The sequence below is a fragment of the Parus major genome, chromosome 6 (genome assembly GCF_001522545.3).
Source record: "Parus major isolate Abel chromosome 6, Parus_major1.1, whole genome shotgun sequence".
Classification (NCBI taxonomy): Eukaryota; Metazoa; Chordata; class Aves; order Passeriformes; family Paridae; genus Parus; species Parus major.
The window spans coordinates 7998618-8017033 of NC_031775.1; the positions used below are offsets into that span (position 1 = coordinate 7998618).

General features: G+C 47.0%; 2 protein-coding genes across 2 annotated transcripts in view; both read right to left on the reverse strand.

Moving 5' to 3' along the window:
* Nucleotides 1-10675, reverse strand: part of CHAT (choline O-acetyltransferase) — a 34086-nt gene extending 23411 nt beyond the window's left edge. The window contains exons 1-7 of the mRNA XM_033515700.1: nt 10583-10675; nt 9911-10282; nt 7068-7141; nt 6889-6937; nt 4804-4995; nt 2585-2703; nt 1105-1158 (exon numbers count right to left, since the gene is read on the reverse strand). Coding sequence (XP_033371591.1) covers nt 1105-1158; nt 2585-2703; nt 4804-4995; nt 6889-6937; nt 7068-7141; nt 9911-10282; nt 10583-10675 — 953 coding nt within the window. The remainder of the gene's footprint in view (nt 1-1104; nt 1159-2584; nt 2704-4803; nt 4996-6888; nt 6938-7067; nt 7142-9910; nt 10283-10582) is intronic.
* Nucleotides 10676-11439: 764 nt separating this feature from the next.
* Nucleotides 11440-13677, reverse strand: SLC18A3 (solute carrier family 18 member A3). Its single transcript, XM_015632503.1, has one exon. It carries the CDS (start codon nt 13675-13677, stop codon nt 12091-12093), a length of 1587 nt encoding a protein of 528 aa, XP_015487989.1. The 3' UTR covers nt 11440-12090.
* Between the last annotated feature and the right edge of the window lie 4739 nt (nt 13678-18416).

The window sequence follows — 18416 nt, forward strand, 5'->3', positions numbered from 1 at the left end:
CTGGTTAGAGAGGTGTGAGAGGGCCTTTCCTAAAAAATGAGAATTACTTGGGCAATACAGTGGGAATTTCTGTTTTCCACAGGACCTTGCTTTTGTGCTAATTTTTACTTAGACCTATGGAGTAATACATGCTGAAAATCTATTCTTTCTCTGATTGGAAGGTAGGTGAAACCAGCATCTCTTAAAAGGCTTTTTTAGTGGCCAGGAAAAAAAAAAGTGATTAATTGACAATGTAGGATTGCAGCAGGAAATAATGGTGCTGCTGGTCAAGAGAGGCTGCAGAGACCACAGGAGGAAGAAGATTACAGTGCAGGGATTTTCCTTCTGCAAAAGAGATCTAAGCTTCCAACTTGTCAGACAGGGGCAAAGGTAAAGAAGGAGGCAAGAAGGTTTATTCTCATACAGCTTATGAGGGTAATGTTTTATGCTAGTTAACCTTGGTTAACCATGTCTTCAAAACAGTTGCAGTTCTAAACCAGGGATATTCACTTTAGTTCCCAACTCTCAAATTCTGTGTATCACTTATTTCCTTACACGGGTGAATAAGACATATATGACTTGAAGAATCATGTATTTCCCTTGTGTTTTCATTCAGAAAGTAAGAAGAGCATAAGTAACAAGAGCTTATCTTTGCTAGCTGCTGGGCCAGCCCTTCTGTGACTTCCTTCCCCTGCAGGGATGTGTTACTTCTCTGCAGGAGGGAGGTGGGACAGTGTTGTTTTAGGTGGGGAGTGCCAGGAAAGGTGTGCAGGGTGTGTAACCACAGTGCTGCTGCCCTTTGGGTGTGGGGAGCACAAGCTTCCTCTTGTGCTCTCAGTAATTCTGAGTAACTCTGTCAGGCAAATTGTGTGTGTCCTCTTGGGCTGCGCCATGCCTGCCAGAGTGATGACTGCCCACTGTCCAAAAGGATCCTTCTTCAATCTGTTACACTGCAGGAACACAGCAGAAAGGGCAAAAAAATTGCTGAAGCACTCGCCCTGAAGCATGCTGGAGCCCCAGCCCTTCCCCATGGTAGAAAGTTGCAATACAGCCCAGCTTTCTACTGAGAGCAGCCTTGAATCAGAAGCCCTGTGGATATTCAAGCTCTCCTTCCAAGCTACTTACGTGTCCAGTAAAGCTTTGTAGTCTTGCACTCCTGAAATGAGATTGGCAGCAAACCTGCAAGTAGCATAGAGAAGTGACTTCAGTCTTTTGTCATTTGGCAACACTGGGCTGTTTCTGGGAGACAGAGGAAAGCCTGAGTGATTGATGGCACAGCATAAGGAGAGAAAGTCTTCTGGCTTGGCAAGAAGGTCTCCCTGCCCCCACCCAAAACCTAAATTAATTAATGTCAAGAGAAATATGAAATCCTAGCGACAATTCCTTCAAATGGTTAAATGGACTACCACAGGAGGAGGTCTGAAAGTGCTTATTTACAGAATGGGAGCAGAGACTGAATATTTAATAGAATCATCACATGGGTTTCCATATCAATACTCATAACCTGTCCAGTGTTAGAGTACTTCCTGTCCTAAGCAGATATTCATTTTGCAGAGCTGTGGACAGGTGCATTACTTCCTAACACTGTCTGTTTGCATTCTGTCAGAATGGGAGGCTCTGAGAAAAATATTTCCTTGTTAAAGCACGTGCATTAGAAAATGCAGAGTGGAGGGTTTTTTTGGAAAGCTGTGTGCACAATAAATTTAGTCAGTAACGAATGGAAGCATTTATAGTTATGTTTAAAGTAAAGTAAAAAGATGCATTAGCTGTCTGTGCAAAATGTTAAAATAATGCATATTGGTTTCAAGGTCCTGGCTGTTTTATAAAAGCATAAATTCTCATGCAGTTAATTATTTCAGTAATGAGCAGCTAGAGAGTGCTAAAAGCTAAGAGGAAAATTGCACTCTATGAAGGTAGTTTTAAAAGGAAGAATATTTTGGCAAAGGCTGAAGAAAGGAATCCTGTTTTAAGGGTGTCTGGAGAGGTATATTCTGTGCTTGGCTACGTGCTTACCTTCTCACTTTTTAAATGATAGTAATTGCCCACAACAGCTCAAAGCAGAAAGATCAGTTCAGGGCTGGGACTGATGGGCCTGAAGGAAGCGGTGTTCTTAGGGAAGAATGATTTCTGAATTCTTATTCTTAGATCCCCTGTGTTTCTGGTGCCCTTTTGTGCATCTGAGAGGGACAAGTTAATGCCAGCATGGCCTTTTCAGGGTTTTCAGGGTGGCTACGAGTCATAGTGAAGCCATGTTAAAGATTATTTTCCTTAAAACTGTGTGTCAGAAATTAGTATTTTTTTGTTTTTTCATCACCAAGTGGTTTACTTGAAACACATACATTAAAAACTTTGTAAATATTCCTTAAAAATATAAATCCCACGGCATATCTTTCATGCAATAAGTGTAATAGTAATGACATCTTTCTTTCTGAATATCAGTATGAGTTACCCCAGAACCACTACCCTCAGCCAGCAGGCCTCCTAGGAAATCATTTTAATGTCTACAGCAGTTATTTTTTAATGAAAGTTGATTGTCTTTTTACAAAAGCAGTACATTTAAAATATCCTTTCATTTAGCAAAAGCTGCAAAGTCGTAATACATTACCTCAGCTGGTCATCTACGTCCTTGAAATCCTGGCGAGCAAAGATAATTGCGGGGCTGGAATTGACTGGAAGAGCCAGGCGGTTGTTGAGGTACATGTCATCGAGCCAATAGTTAAACACCTGAGGGAAGGGGACACCACATCTTAAAGCTGCCAACAGCACACAGAAAAGCAGTCTGGGGCTGAGGGGACAGTGCCTGGTGCTCCTGGTGTCAGCCATGGCTCTGATTAATGGAGCTGCTGAGCATTTTCAGCTTGGGCTCTGTGACCTCAGCTCAGCAGAAGTCAGCCACAATTCCATAATCCCATTTCTCAATCAATGGCAATTTACAGTGCGTTCCATTAAAAACTAAACAAGCTCCAGATTGTGGTGCTTTGGGTATTTTGTTGTTTGTTTCTCCCTACAACCAGAAAATGTTTGAATACAACGTTAACTCTTGCATAGTAATTAGAATATGTTTAAGTGAGGGCCAGGGTTTTACTAGCGATACCTTTTCTCAGGGGACTTAAAATACTTGTCAATGGTGCCAAGATGCTCCACTGCTAGCCATCAGACACTGTCCTGTAGCAAGACAGAGTGGGAAAAGAATTTCCAAAGCCTAATGGTTCAGTCCTGCAGAGTGGCACGTGGGTAAGGCCCCTGGAGAATTCCCTTTGTGTCCACTGACACAAATGCAGATTGTTGATTCTTGACCCAGACAGACACACATTAAATTTCTAACCATTTTTATTGAAAACACAGATTAACAGTAACTGCATTCCGTTATGTCTGAGCAGAGATTGAAGAATCATTATTTGGAAAATGGAAGCTTTCATAAAAAGATCAAATGGTCTTTCTGAGAGGGCAGGCTTTTCATATGGTAACTATAAACAACAACAAAATTATGCAAAAATAATTACAAATGCATGCATCAGTTGAAAAAGTTTTCCTCCGAGATATTCCACTGCTGTTAGAACAGATGCTTCCCCCACAGTCTCTGGAGTCTTCTGGGGAACATGCTAGAGATATACTCCTGGCAAGCTAAATTCCAAATAAAACCATTTCTAACTTACCTTAGGAATCAGGTATTTATTTTAATAATCAGTATTTAAAAATCTCACAATTTCAGAAAATGCTTATGCATCCTTCCTCTCTAATTTTCATGCTGCAAGTGTTCCAATGAGCAGCTGTCTTCTGGAATATTTTTTCCTATCAGGAAAACTATTTAAATGCTGGTTAGTTTAGCCACCATGAAGTTCTATGATCACAATATGGAAACAAGATTGGGCAGTATTTTGTTGAGAAATTAAGCACTGCTTTTAAAATGAAAGCACTAACAACACTGTAGCTTTCCCCCCGACCATAGCAGTGATTCGCTGGAGTTTTTTTGTGTGTCACACAAAAGGGAGAACCACAATTCACTGACATCAGTAACAAGCCTGCAGGATTTCAGGGAATCCATAAAATCATTTTCCTTGTGGGGATGGAAGGACTTCAATAAAACTCTAATTTTCAGCTGCCATATTCTAACATGGTTAATGAGGGCAGGATGAACTGCGACTTTGTGGAATGCTAAAATCTACTTTAGCTGTGGCTTACCTAATTTGCCTGCCTTGGGAAGCAGAAAGCTGAACTTTTATAAAGGCAGAGGTCTCAGCATGGTCTGTGTGATAGCTGTAGGTGTATATACATGTATGTGCATATATGGCAAATGCATATATACTTCAGGGTAACTGCATTGGTATAGCATGACAGTGAATGGCAAATAATAGTTCAATATTAAAAGACTAATTCCTATAATGAATATTCCATTTCAGAATAATTGGAGTGGATCAGAACTTTGGGTAGATGGCTGTGCAAGGCACTTTTAAAGCCCTATCAGAAAGTATGTTTCATTCTAATAAAAATTCTAAATCCTGTTATTTAAGGCAAAGGAAGAAATAACATCCAAAATGTGTATTTCCTACAGGTGTTGTGACATTTCTGTGCATACACCTGAGTTGAATGAATGTCCTCACTGATGTTTGATGTCAACAAACTGTTGATGTGAAAACATAATAATGACATGTATTTTGCCATAATTTTAAAAATCTAGCCTATTACTGAAATGTTACTTTGTCAGAATGACCCCTATTTGCATTGACCTGCTGAAAGAAAACAGTGATTGCATAGAGGATATCAGAAAGAACTTGTAAATAAGTATCCAACACAGCAATTATTTTTTCCACTGCATTTGCTTACCCAGTTTACTGTCTTTTCACTTCTTTCCTCAAGCATTTTCTGCAAGGATTCCCCCAGGCCTCCTGCAATTCCAAATTTCTCCACGATGGCCTTGGTCTTTTTAAATTGCTCCTCTGGCACCAAGTGTTCCATGCACTGTAGGTACATGCGTAAGGTCTGCTGCAGTGGTGGAACTGGAAGTTTTGGCACTTCCTAGTCATGAGAAAGAAATACATATTAGTGAGTAATTCTACTTGTTTCCCATCTGTCCTCTTTTGCTTTCTTTTTTTTTATTTTCCTTCTGTTGCTGATTAATATGTTACATCCCTTTAAAAATTAATTTATTCTGTTTTAGCAGTTGAGAGGCCTGATTACTACAAATGTACTGTTTGTAGGCTTTCAAGTGGATACAGCAGGAGACTAGTGGAAAATTATCGAGGACACTATTCCTTGGTAAAACTTCTAGAAATCCTAGGACAAAGAGGCATGATGCAAGCAAATAACCCTGAGCTAAACTCTTGGAAATCTGCAAATACCTTACAAAATAATAAAATAATATCTTAGTAAAGGAATTTCATTAGTAAAGATGTGCATTTAGCTTGTGATTACTAAAACCAGGGGTTAATACTTGTCTGATTGGTAATACAAATGGTTACATAAAAGGATAGAAGCAGAAAACATGCAGGTCTGTTTGTTAATAACTGACCACACACAGTCCTCAGTGAGCTTGTGCTTTACCCTGCCAAACCTCTGCTGTCAGTCAGCCTGGAACATCCCCCTGAAGAAAGCATTTCTATTTCCTTTATCCTTACCCTGTTTGGAGCAATAGCATCTGGGAAGAAAAGAGTTCCTTGCTGTCCATGCAATTAAGTTTCCTTTGTTTTTTAATGTAGAATTAACCAAGTGAAGTGTAATTAGTTGTTTAAAAGCCAGAGCAATTATGGGGGCAGTGGGAAAATCAAGTATGGAGGTAATTCATGAAAGACTGGGAAACTGCAAGAGGCTGTGATGCTCTAAACGTGGTTCCTCAGGGAGGTAGCTGTGTCTCCTACTTGAGAAATGGTCATCTAATGCAGCTATGCTTGTCCATTAGTGATTAGTGTAGGCCATAAACTTTTGGAGCCTTTCTTTTTCTAATTTGATTTTTGCCATCTCATAAAGTAGGCAAAGTTCAGATTTTTATTTTTTTTTGCTAGCTTTTGCTGTAATGGATGTTCATTTTAGTAAGACTGCAGGCCATAGTATGAGTTTTAGGTGGAAGAAAGGATTAGCAGAAAGGATTACATGTCCCACCTTGCTGCTCAGATTTAGTTAAGTACATGCAGGGAGGGAGGGCGTGGAAGAAGTGCTATGAACAGTAGACAGGGACTGGGTGTCCTCTGAGCTCAAGTACCAGCTCTGCCTTTTGTCATCCACAGAAAAGTCAGTGCTGTATTATGTTCCCTATCAATGACCAAAGATTTTAGATACTCATGAAAAGTGTCGTAGGATTACTGGTTATTAATGGAAATGCAAATCAAATTTAGCCTGTAATATACCCAGAAATAAAAGAACGGCAATTCTACAGTTACAAGCTGTGCTTAGTCAAGATATATTTCTTCTGTCATTGATTCCTCAGGAAACAGAAGTGCCAACTAGTATTTCTTTTTGATACCTGGCTTGGGCCTATCTAAGGTTCCTCTGCAGCTCATGACTCTGCTTAGGAAAAAAACCCTGGATGCTATTAACAGGCATACACCCCCAGCACCTTCCAAACCAGCTTGAAAATTAATCATATGTGATAGTTTGATAGTGCTGTACTAGCATGAATAATTCATGCCATCTCTGACTTTGTATACAAAAATATTTGTTGTATAAAAGTATTTCATTTACTCTAGTTCTTCAGAGGATGTTGGAAGAAAGAGTTTATTTGGATACAAGAAGCACTAATATTAGACCAAGGTTTCTGGCTATAAACTGTTGCAGGATAACTAGTGTTCCCTGAAATTAAGAAATTCTCTCTAGAACAGAGTTTGAGTTACAATTATGATATTAATTTAGAGAACTAAAAGTAGTTAAGGCATCTTCTTTTTTTTCCTTTTTGTTTTCCCAGAAAGAGTTACTTACTCTTTCATCTTTACTGCATGTATCTTTCTCGTTCTTCTGCATTTTTTTCCTAGGTCAGGCAGTCCTGCATTTCTTTTGGTATCTTTCGTTGAGAACAGAAATTGAAGTCACTTGGGGGCACTTATGGAGCCTGATGCCTCAGTTCTGGAAATAGAAAAGATTTAAAGTCCTGTCGGTACCGATTATTTATAACCAAAATGTACGAGGGGAGTATTCCCTGTGCAAACACACACAGAAGCTTCAGAATGCAAACCTGAAGAGAAATAGAAGTACAACATTCAAAGCAGCTGAACTGAGCCCTGTGGAGATTGCTCTGACATTCTGTGTGGCTCATTTTGCTATAAATTTATTTATTCAGAACTATCTGATGCTCATAAAAGGTACCTTCTCAGCATGGTTTATTGTGTCACTGTAATTTACTTTGCAATTTATTGTGGCATAATCTGTGTGCTTTGTATTACTGTTATATGCTAGCTGGAGGAAAGAGGGGACTTTTCTTTGAATGTACTTATGCTGACACAGGTAATAGTAATGTTGCAGTTTTCTGTATTAGGATCTTACATTTCCTTCCCATACCACTCTATAGGAGAGCACCACAGCCTTTAAATGTATTTTTCATGGCACTGCTCCATGGGTGTACAGTGAGTTGCCATGCTAGAAGATGTAAAAAGGAGCTTTATGGAGATGTGTCTCTGGCCTCTGTAGCCTAGAATCTCACAGGGTAGCAGTGCCTGGCCTGGGGGGCCCTGTGAGCCTGCCTGTAAAGGCTGTGGGAAGGCTGGCATAGCTGCTGTACCCTGGGTTTGAGCCACTCCATAGAGCGCTTCATAGTCTTTCCAAACAGCATGCACTTATCCAGGGAGACAGCTTAACCTGCCAAAAGTCACAAAAGTAATCTGTGACCAGAGCAAAAACTTCCATTCATGTCTCTCTAGTGTGCTTACCCTGGTTTTCACTTCTAAAGATGCCTCAACTCCTTTTCTGTGCAGGAATAAGCTATCTGACACACGTTTCTTCTCATGTACTGGTGACCACACCAAGAGATTGTCCTTCAATTATGACAGTACATAAGTACAGCTAAAGCAGAGGGATGGATTTTTTTGTTTTCAGTCAGGTCTTGATGGATTAGAGGTTTTTTGGTTTTCTTTTAATTACTTTGCACTGTGTGTATGCAAAATATAAAAGACAACATGTGTTAACTATGTAGAAAATATTTTTTTCCTGTAATCTTTAGAATTATTACATTTAGAGCCCTGGAATTATTTCTACAACAGCTTTTAAGAACAATTTAGATTAAACTCTACAGTGTTTGAAAGAGTGAAGTGTTGTTGAAGAGTTTTGTTTAGCAATAGGCAGAGATGGCTGTGGATTATTCCTCTCCTGAGGAATTAGTTTGGTTATTCCAGCCTTGCAGCTTCAGCATGGCTCTGCCAACGTGTATGTGGTCACTGACACCTTGTGTTGACCCCGTCCTCTCCCTGTCCTGCACTGGCTGTCAGTGGGGCCATGTGCTGTGAAATAGGTTGTATAAGGTTGAGAGGCATCTCTGGGGCCACAGAGCAAACTCATGTTGATCTGTCATCTGCTCACAATTTCAGCCCAGGTGAGAGATGATTTCCCTCATGGAAAGGCCACATTAGACCACTGCACTGCTCTGCTCCCTCTTGTGTGCTGCACAGGGCTCATCACTTAGCCATGCACTCTATTCCTAAAGCACAGGTTCAAAGCACCTCAAATAATGCACGTCCTGTAGCTCTTGGAAGATTGTTGGTTTGCCCAGTTGTTTATGGGCTGACCTCAGTCCCCCACCTGCATTCAAATACAGAGCAGACATTTTGTCTTTAGAGCCCCTCAAGCTGTACTCCCTTGAAGGAAAAATTCTGCTGATATTCTTTTTGCTGGGACTTTTGTTCTTTCTTTCCTTATGTTTTTCTGTCAAACTGCAATATGGTGCAATGCTGACTAAAAGTCTGTAGTGTTTCTGGGAAGTGCTACTACTAACAGCCCTGCATATCTGTAAAAACAGTGTGATAAAAAGAGTTTGGAGGCAGTAGCCTGAACTGTGCTTTTCTCTCTTGTGAGGATGAACGGAGGCTTTGTCTCTGGTTCAAGTGCTGACAGCTTAGCATCACACCCAATCCTGTATTTGCTTAATAAAGGACAAGAAAACTGACACAGGAGAAAATCCTGCAGAAATTCAAGATGACTTCAAAGCTGCTCACTAGAAAGCTGTGAGGTACATTGTCAAAGTTATTAGGCAAAAAAAATAAAAAAAAATAATCCTAGCTGTTTTTATTTACAGCTGGCTTAGCTGGAGGGCCAGGGTGAGCAGCTTAGCACGGTGACTGCGAGTCACAGCAGGCTGGGGTGGCCTTCCCCAAGCTCAAAGCAGCAACTCAAATCCACAACAAAAGGCACTGATCTCCCCGTTAGCAGACAGCAGAGAAGGACTAAAATAAGCCCATGTGCTTATACTTGAGTTCTCCTGACATGGTGGACTCGGGAGGCAGCTCGCAGTACATGATGTTGTTGGGGCAATACACTCACTCCTCATCCATTCATTCTTACTCGCAGTGTTATCAGGAGGATAAGCTTAAAGTTCTCAGGAATCTATGCCTGAAGTTAAGAGGAATGTGAGGAATACACTGCCGCGGCCGTGGACACTGCGAGCGGAGCCAGGAGCCGCCCTCTGTCGCCGGCCGTGAGCTCCCTGCGGGCCACGGCAGCGCCGGCTCCGTCGGGGAGCGCTCACGCTCCGCCAGAGGCTGCCGGCACGTCCCGAGACCTGCCCGAGCCTCAGCCCCGAAGGAGCCCTTTCCCTCCCGAACCGCCCGCCACGGCGGGACACTCGGGCGGCTGCAAAACCAGGGCGGCCCCGGGGTGCCGCCTAACCCTCCGAATTTGGCCAAGGGAGCTCGCTCGGCTCCGCTCGGCGGGACCCGCCACCCCCGCTCCCGCTCTCCCCCGCCCCAGGCTCTCCCGCAGCCGCGCCGTCGGGGCAGCAAGCACAGCCCGCCCGTACCTGCTCGTCGGGGAGCTCCGGAGCGGCTGCCGGGAGGGCTCTGCGAGTCGCGGCGGCTCTGTCCAAGGTACCGCCGCCTCCTCCGCGGCCAGGTCCCCTCTGGGTGGGGGCGTGTGGAGGGCGGCTCAACTCGGCCGCCGCTGGCTCCTCCCCGCCCAGCACCGCCCGGCCCGGCCCGGCCCGGCCCTGCCCCGCCGCCCCTCCCGCTGCGCGCAACAGGCGTTGCTGCCGCCGCCGCTCCCGCCCGCCCGGCCCGAGCGCCCGCTGCGCCCGGCGGCGGCTCGCCCCGTGCCGGCCGTGTCCCGTGAGGGCGGGCGGGGACAGCCGGCCACAGCCGCGCTCCTCGGCGCTCTTACGGCCGTCGGGGTCAGCCTCGGCAGCAGCAAGGGCGGTCCCAGGGGGCTATTGCTCTCGCAGACCCGCGTTGCCACGGGGGTTGTCGCCAATGTCGAGAAGTGTCGCCGCAGGGCTTCTGCGGCTCCTGAAAGCTCGGTGGCCGAACGGGGGTGCGGAGCTGCCGGTGGCTGCCGGCACCGAGGCCGGGAGGGATGGAAGCCGTGACGGGGCGGCAGCGGTCCCGGGAGGGAGCAGGGCTCTGCAGGAGCTGCCGTGGGGCAGCGGCGGCCCGGGGCGGCAGCGCGGACTGGAGGAGGCTCCGCTTTTACCGCTTACCACAAAGAGGCGGCTGCGATTTAGGGAAGAGGGTCTCACCTCGCACCGCGGTGGCCGTGGTTCCTTCGCCGAACCCCCGTGCCAAAGCGCCATCCCGCTGTCTTCATGAGTCTTGCGGCGCCTGGGCAGCGGCTCAGCCGCTGGAGCTGCGGAGCGGCGCGTCCCGAGCAGCTCAGCGGAGCGCACCGGCCGCTGCTCCGCGGCGCCCACATCCCCGGGGACGGGGGACAGCCCTTTAATCGGCGCTGTGGCCGCTTGTAAATGTCTTTTTCCCCCTCTTGCGATTACAAATAATTAATTTTGTTTCCTAATGGGTTAATAATTAAAACAAACGATTTTATTTTGTATTAAGAGAAATTTATAGGACAAGTTATGCAGTCTGGTTCCCTTGTGAGCGGATCGAAGGTTCCCACTGTTTGCAAATGTTTGAATGAAGAGTTTCACCCATCTTTTGTTTTTGTTTAATTCCTGACGAGTCACTGAGGTGGGTGCCTTCTAATTGGGCATTTAGCACTGAGTAATACTGGAAGCACCTTCCAGTATTGTACCTCTAACTGCTGGTAATGTAATTTTTGAAATATTAGAAAATTGAAAATCATTATTTTTGGGAATTAAAATTGAATTTGCATGAGAAGTCAAAGAGCTGTTTTTAAGCAAGCAGTAGCACGGTTGCAGTGTGATGTTATTTGCTCAGACCTGTTATGTTGTGAAGAACATTTTGTACTGGGGTTTTCTCCTGTGCCATTTTGGTAGGTAGTGAGAATTGTGCTCTGGGGAATGTTACTTCAGGGGTTATACTGAGCACAACCAGCTCCCTCCCCCAAGCAGCCCTCAAAAACAAAACAAAAGACAATCGATCCCCTTCAATTCTCTTTATTCAGACCGTATTATTCTTGTAACTTGGACTTCAACATAATACAGCATATTGCACTTACCGGAGAGCAGCACAAGAGAGAAAAAAGGTACAATACTTCAGTTTATTCCCAAGGAAGAATAAAATGAGATGGTAGTTGCTCTTAAATATATGAAACCAACTGAAAGTCTGAGTATATGTACACAAGATTTACTAAGTCCCTGAATACACCATTTGAAATTTTACACATACTTTTTTGCTTTTCTTGTAATTTTTACAGAGATATACAGTATGTCACACACAGTTTCAGTTTGAGAACACTCTGCACAATTATACCCCAGCTACAAAGCTGTTGGGTTTTTTGTTTTCTTTTTGGTGTTTTATTTTTTGAAAGACCCCCTCAGATTTCTGCTGATCACTCCAATAATTTTTTTCAGTATTGTCTCCTATTATCCCACCCCTTCCACCTTGCCAGAATGCTGAGGGAAATACCGATGAAAAGTAAGTCTAGAAGAAAGCCATTACATCATGACAAAGGTTAAACTGTAGATATTGCACGTCAGTACAGAAACATAATGCAGTAACATTTTCGTTCCCCGCTTTGCCTCTCTCCCACATCTCTCCTTGCTCCTGGGTCTGGGCCACATGGGGGAACCTAACTGTACTCATAGTCTGATGAGTCCTCCTCAGACACCCCTTTCAGGTCTCTGTGGTAAGAGCCCATGCTGTTCTCATCCACCTCGCCTGCTGGCTGGAGGCTTTTGCCCATGCCTTTGCGCTCCTCCATTTTGATGGTGTCGTAGAGTCCCTTAGGTCCTTCTTCAAGGAGGATGTTCCTCTCCGAGTGAGAGGGTTTCATTTGGCAGACATTTTTGAGAAAGAGAAGGACAGGGGCATAAAGCACGTTGGCAAGCCCCATGCCCAGGTTGAGCTGCGCAAAGCCCATGGTGTGCACAATCTGGCCGGCCACGATGGGCCCCAGCGCATACGCCACACAGTAGGAGATGTCTGCAATGGCGTAGACGCTGCCATAGACAGAGACGTGACGCACGTCCACCAGGAAAGCCAGGGTGGGCAGCAGGGCTGTGTCCACCAGGGCGATGCCAAAGCAGATGCCACAAAGGGGAATGATGACCTGCCCGAAATTCCTGCAGGCTGGCACCAGGCAGGAGCTGGCGCCGATGATGGCCATGCCAAGGGCCCCGTAAAACCACTGCAGGTGCGGGTACGCAGCAGCCAGCCGGACGGTGACGTAGACGCCCAGCACGTGGGGGAAGAAGGCGGGCAGCCAGGTGAGGCCCACCTCCCACTCGCTGGCCCCCATGGAATCCTTCATCCAGTTGGCGATGGTGGGCTCCAGGAAGGCCAGGGGGATGTTGCAGGTGGCCAGGGCCCCTGCCACCACGGCAATGTAGGGGTCGATCATAAGGCGGTGTATGGGGGTGCCGACGGGCATGTTGGCCCGTGCCCCGGTGCCGCCGGGCGGCGCCAGGACCAGCAGCAGCAGCCCGTCGAGGAGGCAGACGCAGGCCAGCACCAGGAAGGGCACCCGCTTGCCCGCGAACTCGTAGAGGACGCCGCCGAAGGGGGGGGCGGCCAGGCTGCCGAAGGAGATGCAGGCCAGCGCCGTGCCCAGGGCGCGGCTCCGCGCCGGCTCCTCGGCGTAGCGGTCGGCGATGAGGGCGATGCCGGCGGTGTCGGCAAAGGCAGAGCCCAGCCCCTGCAGGCTGCGCGCCGCGAACAGCGTCGCGTAGTTCTCGGCGAAGGCGAAGGTGGCGGTGGAGAGGAACAAGACGGCCAGCCCGGCCAGCAGCGGCAACTCGTAGCCCACGCGGTCGATGAGGGTGCCGCTGAGGGGGTTCACCAGCAGCTGGAGCATGGCTTTGGAAGCGAACAATATCCCGATCTGCACGTCCTCGTTGTCCCCCGAGGCCGGCGGGTACCGCGCGGGCAGAAGGCTCCGGTTGCCGCCGCCGCTCCCGTTGCCCCCCGCGGGCGCGGACGGGCCCGCGGTGCCCCCGCCGCCACGCATGGCCGCGATGTAGTCGGGGATGATGGGCACGATGACCATGTAGAGCATGTTGTCCAGCAGCAGCGCCACGCACACCACCATCAGCAGCAGCCGCCGCTGCCGCCGTGCCTCCCCCATGGCGGTGCCCAGCTGCCGCCGCCGCTCGCCCACCGCCTCCGAGAGCCGCTCCACGGCGGCCCGCGCCCGGCCCGCGCCCCTCGCCTCAGACATCGCCCTCAGCGCCGCCGCCGCCGCCCCGCCGCCCGCATGGGGCACGGCGGGGGCGGCCCCGCCGCCTCGGCCGCCCGAGCCGCCGCCGCTCACCTCCGGGCGGCTGCCGTCAGCCCGCGCCGCCGCTGCGAGGCGGCTCCGAGGGGCCGCTCCTCCATCACCACACTAATAAGCGCCGCGCACGGAAACCCCACCCGCCCCCGCCACCGCGCCGGCCCCGCCGCTCGCCCGCCCGCCCTCCGCGCCCCGCCCCGCTGCACCGCGCCGGGGACGGCAGCTCTGCCCGCCGCGGTAAGGGGGCTGCGGGGCGGGGGTGCCGCCGGGACTCCCCGCCCCGGGGGTGTGCCTGGGGGGGCGGTGGGGACGCGGCACCGCCCCCGGGGCGGGGGCCCGACGGCAACTCTCGCCGGCCCGACGGCACGGCCGGCCGCGGACGCCCGAGCGGCGCTGGAAGCGAGCCCGGCTCCCCGGCAGCCTCCCGGAGCTCTCCTTCCCTTCCCCCCGGGCCGGGGCGATATCTGCCCGCCCGTGCTGCGCGCAGCGGTCCCGTGTCCTCTCGGCCCTGCGTGCCGCTGCCTCAGCGGAGCCGGCTCGCCTGCGGAGGGCGGCGATCACGGGCTCGGCCGCTCTGCTGCCGCCGTCTAAGCCCAGAGCTGCTCGGGGCTGTCGCAAACACACGGCGAGGGTCCGGCCGGGGCAGGGGGCGGGACGCTCGGGGCGGGGGGAGTCGGGCTAATGGGAAGCGGGGCTGGCAGGGCTGGGCTGAGCCCTGCCCCACCTCAGGCGGGGCCCGAGACCGCGGAAGCTTTGTTGGAAATCAGAGAGCAGCGCAGTAACTGCGTGCGAGCGCGTTTCCAACACCCAGACGAGCCCCGGGGAAACAACCCTCGAGTGCGGCTGTGTTAAACACTGCCCGCGTTTTGCCGGGCCAGTGCGGCAGCGGGAAGAGCTGCGGAGCAAGGGGCCTCGCTCAGCGCAAAGGCTTTGGTATTGAGCACTCCCTTGCACAGAGCAGCATATCATTACTCCCGTAGCAGAAATGACATGTGGGCTGATCCGAGGAGGATCTCTGCAGAAGGCTGTATGAAATAATCCCATCTCTCAGCCGAGCGGTTCCTGAGTGGATGTGGAGTTGGGGCAACTTCATTTGCTTGCGTAGCTGGGTTTCCACAGATGAAAGGGAGATAGATGATTTATCTGTCAGCTGATGTATCTTGCTCTGTTGCGAAAAAACATTCTAGATGGCCAGAAAGTCTACAAGATGGATCCCTTCGTGGAGTAGTATACAGATCAAATTGTGCTTACACAGAGGTGGAACCTTAGAGCATATTTGAAATAACAATACCCCTAGACATCCATATTGTCACTGTTACCCTTGTTATTCATTTACTACGTTCTGCGTTGTAAAACTGCAGAAATGCACCACTGACAGTCGGGATAAAGCTCTTGACCTGGGACTCTAAATAAGCTATTATCCTACAGGCTTCAAAAACTAATTTCAGGGTGTAGAAGGAAAGTGTCTGAAGGAATAGAAGAGTCAAACTGGAAGGGTATTGAGCTAAAAGCCAAGGCTGCTGCACTTGGCTGTACAGTGTCAAGATTCTTTTCACCTGTGAGCCTGGTTTACCTGGGAAAAAAATCAAACACTACAAAGTCCATCCTCCTCTGATTCCTCAAAGAGTCCCTGGGGTAGCGTTTTGAGAACATGTCTGTGCACAGGACATGGGAGGAGCAGCTACCCAGATGATGAGGAAATGGCTGAAGGATGCACCTCCTGTTTGGGATGGATGTCACGTTTGCAGTAGGCAGTAATGGGTTGGGGGCAGATGTGACTTTGGATCATTGCTGTGCTGCAGTCAGGAGTATTGGAATCTTGGCTCTCGCTTGATGAGGCACTTTATTTGATTAAAGTTTCCCTTTTAATCAGAGATATGGTCATTTCCCGTCTCTAAAATGGAATCTGGCTCTGTGGGTCATGTCTGGATAATAAAAGGACTGGTTCTCTTGTCTCATGGGAGTTGATATCGAATTTATTACCATCAAGAGAAAGCAGAATTATACTTGTAAAATGTTGCATAATAAATTTAGCTTCCTTAGTAAATCAAATCAGTGGATACCCTTATCTGCAGGAGATGCGTCATCGCTACGTGAGCTTCTTTGACTAGACAGAACTAATGGGGAGAAAATGTACCTTCAAGTGTGGTCAAAGTTGATGGACCCACAGTAAATTAAAGTTTAAAAAAAGTCTCCCTGGTGTTTGGCTTAGAAATTTATAATTATATTTGGGAAGGGACTTTAAGGTGAAATGACATGACTTTTAAAATTTTGTGCTTTTATCCCAAAGCCCAGAGATGTGACAATTATTTAGTTTGAGAGGAGGAATGTGGAGGAGGTGATGTACTTCATTTGTCCTCCAGTGCAGAACATGTAGATTTTGAAAACTACTGTTAATGTCAAGGAAATAGAAAAGATTTTGAGTCTGTGTAAAGAACAGAGATGACTGCACCAGGACTTTTACCACTTTCTTTGTTCTAGAGGCTGTAGATCAAGGAAAAGTAGCTCAGGATGACTGTTTGGCAATAAAAGGGAATTTATTATTGAATCCAAAAAAGCCCATGGCCCAGGAAGACAAATTCTACTAAGGATCCTCAAGATTTCAGAAAAAATCCTAGAAAATATATAACATATATGAGCATACAAACCTTCATATCTGATGATGATATCACTTTAAGTTGAATATAAGGGTAAAGTAGGGTTCAGTATGATCAGTTGATCACATTTCTAACAGTTTAAAAAGGAAGACCTACCAACATCAGGAATTTTGGAAAAATGAGAGAGGTTTCTCTCCAAACATCAAAATAAGTATATAAGTAGTTAAACAGATAAAATTACTCGTGTACAGTCTGCTCTTGCTTGTCCTGCTACCTACTGATAGTCCTTGTGCTTTGAAATGACAATGATGCTGTTGCAGGATGATTTTACAGAGAGGGAGAGAGAGGGAGAGAAGCAAGAACTGCTGTGATGCACTCTGCTGTCAGGAATGGAGCTGAGTTAATAGTGCATCCTTGGGAGCCGTTCTTTCACAAGAGAAAAAGTTTTTGCTATGAGGTGTCCAAACACAATGAGTCAGGGAGTTAAGAGTCCTACAGGTCTGCAAAATATTAATACTCTTAATAGCCTGAGTACTTAATGTCTGCAGTAGGGAGCTTGCCCTCTTCAGGATATGGCAATACTTTTTAGCACTTAGGACTCAACTAATTATGTGTTTCTTTTTTGATTAAAAGACCTACTACTCTGATTCTGCCAAATAAGAGAGGCACACCTAGTTTGACAAGTATGTTACAATCTTTAGAAGTGTGGTAGAAGAAAAGGGAAGAGATAGAAGGTAAGGTCTATTTTCAACAACTTAATTTCAAATGCATTTTAGTGCAGAAAATGGCCAGGCTATCAAATGACAGCCAATTAATTATTGCTGTGAACGTAATTATTGAGAAAACAACAGGTATTTTGCATTATCCATTAACACACTCCTGTTTGTCAGTAGCAGCTGAGGTTCCTGCTCTTCCTGTTGGGCTCTAAAACCTTTGTTGCCAAGGCAGATGGACACACAGTGCAGACAGAAGCACAAGAAGCACACAGAGGAGCTTTGGAGAGCAGAAGAAAGAGGGAGTCCTGCCAGGGGCTGGTAGTGCCATGAGGTGGCACTGGTCAGGGACATGCCAGCCAGGGCTTGGTGACCCAGATCCTGCTTTGGGTTCCAGCTGAGCTGGTTGGCAGTCCTGGCTGGACAAGCCTTAGCCTCTCCAGTTTTGGTACTTTTGGGATTAGCAGGATTAGCCACCAGGCTAATCAGCATTCTGGGGAGACTGTGTGTCTTGTAACTCTGTCAAAACCTCTGTGATACAGGTGTAATGTGGGATGGGGACTGTACATGAAAGCGTGCCCTTCCACTTCTGTAAAAGTTTTGCTCTTAATAAAAAGCAAAACTGCTTTTTATTAATGGTTGTCATACTTTGAGGAATGGTAAAATGATCAGGGTGGGGTTTTTTTAATTAATGTTACACCCACACTTCATGCTGCTTCACTCTTTGAAAATAGTGCTTAGAGAGAATGGAAAAAATAGGTGAATATAGGAAAAATAAGAGAAAAAGCAATTCAAGGATATGTGTCTAAGCTTATGTCAGTTCTTGATAGTTGTAATAGACAGTTCCTCAGTTAGAGTTAAAAGAAAGCTGGTAAATGATGGTGAGTCTTCCAACTCTAAAAGTACAGGGTATTCTCTATGATAAAGTAATTTCTGATCATGTAAATAGCTCAGTGAATGGAATTTCCCCTTTCCCTCTTGGAGAACACTTATCTATGGACATTATGTCCAATAAAATTCAGGGTTTGAGTAGTCTCCTGATGTTCAGTCTGAAATTTCTTTTCTTCTTGTGTTTCTGCTAAGCCTATGGCTACCATGTGCATCACCTCAAACCACCTTTTTCTCTTCTTTATATCCTTCAGACATTTGCTGTGTTAGTCCCAGTCTACACAAAAATGACGAGTGGTGTCCGTCTTTGAGATGCAGGAAGCAGTTATAAAATCTGGGAAGATGCTGTTCCTCCCAATGACTGTTTCTCTTCCTCGTCCTTAAACACCATTTTTGTCCTGTCATGTCTTTCTCTGCTCTTTTGTGGAAGCCTGTCAAACTATTCTCCAACCAACCACAAAAGTATATTTTTTTCCCAAAGTTATCC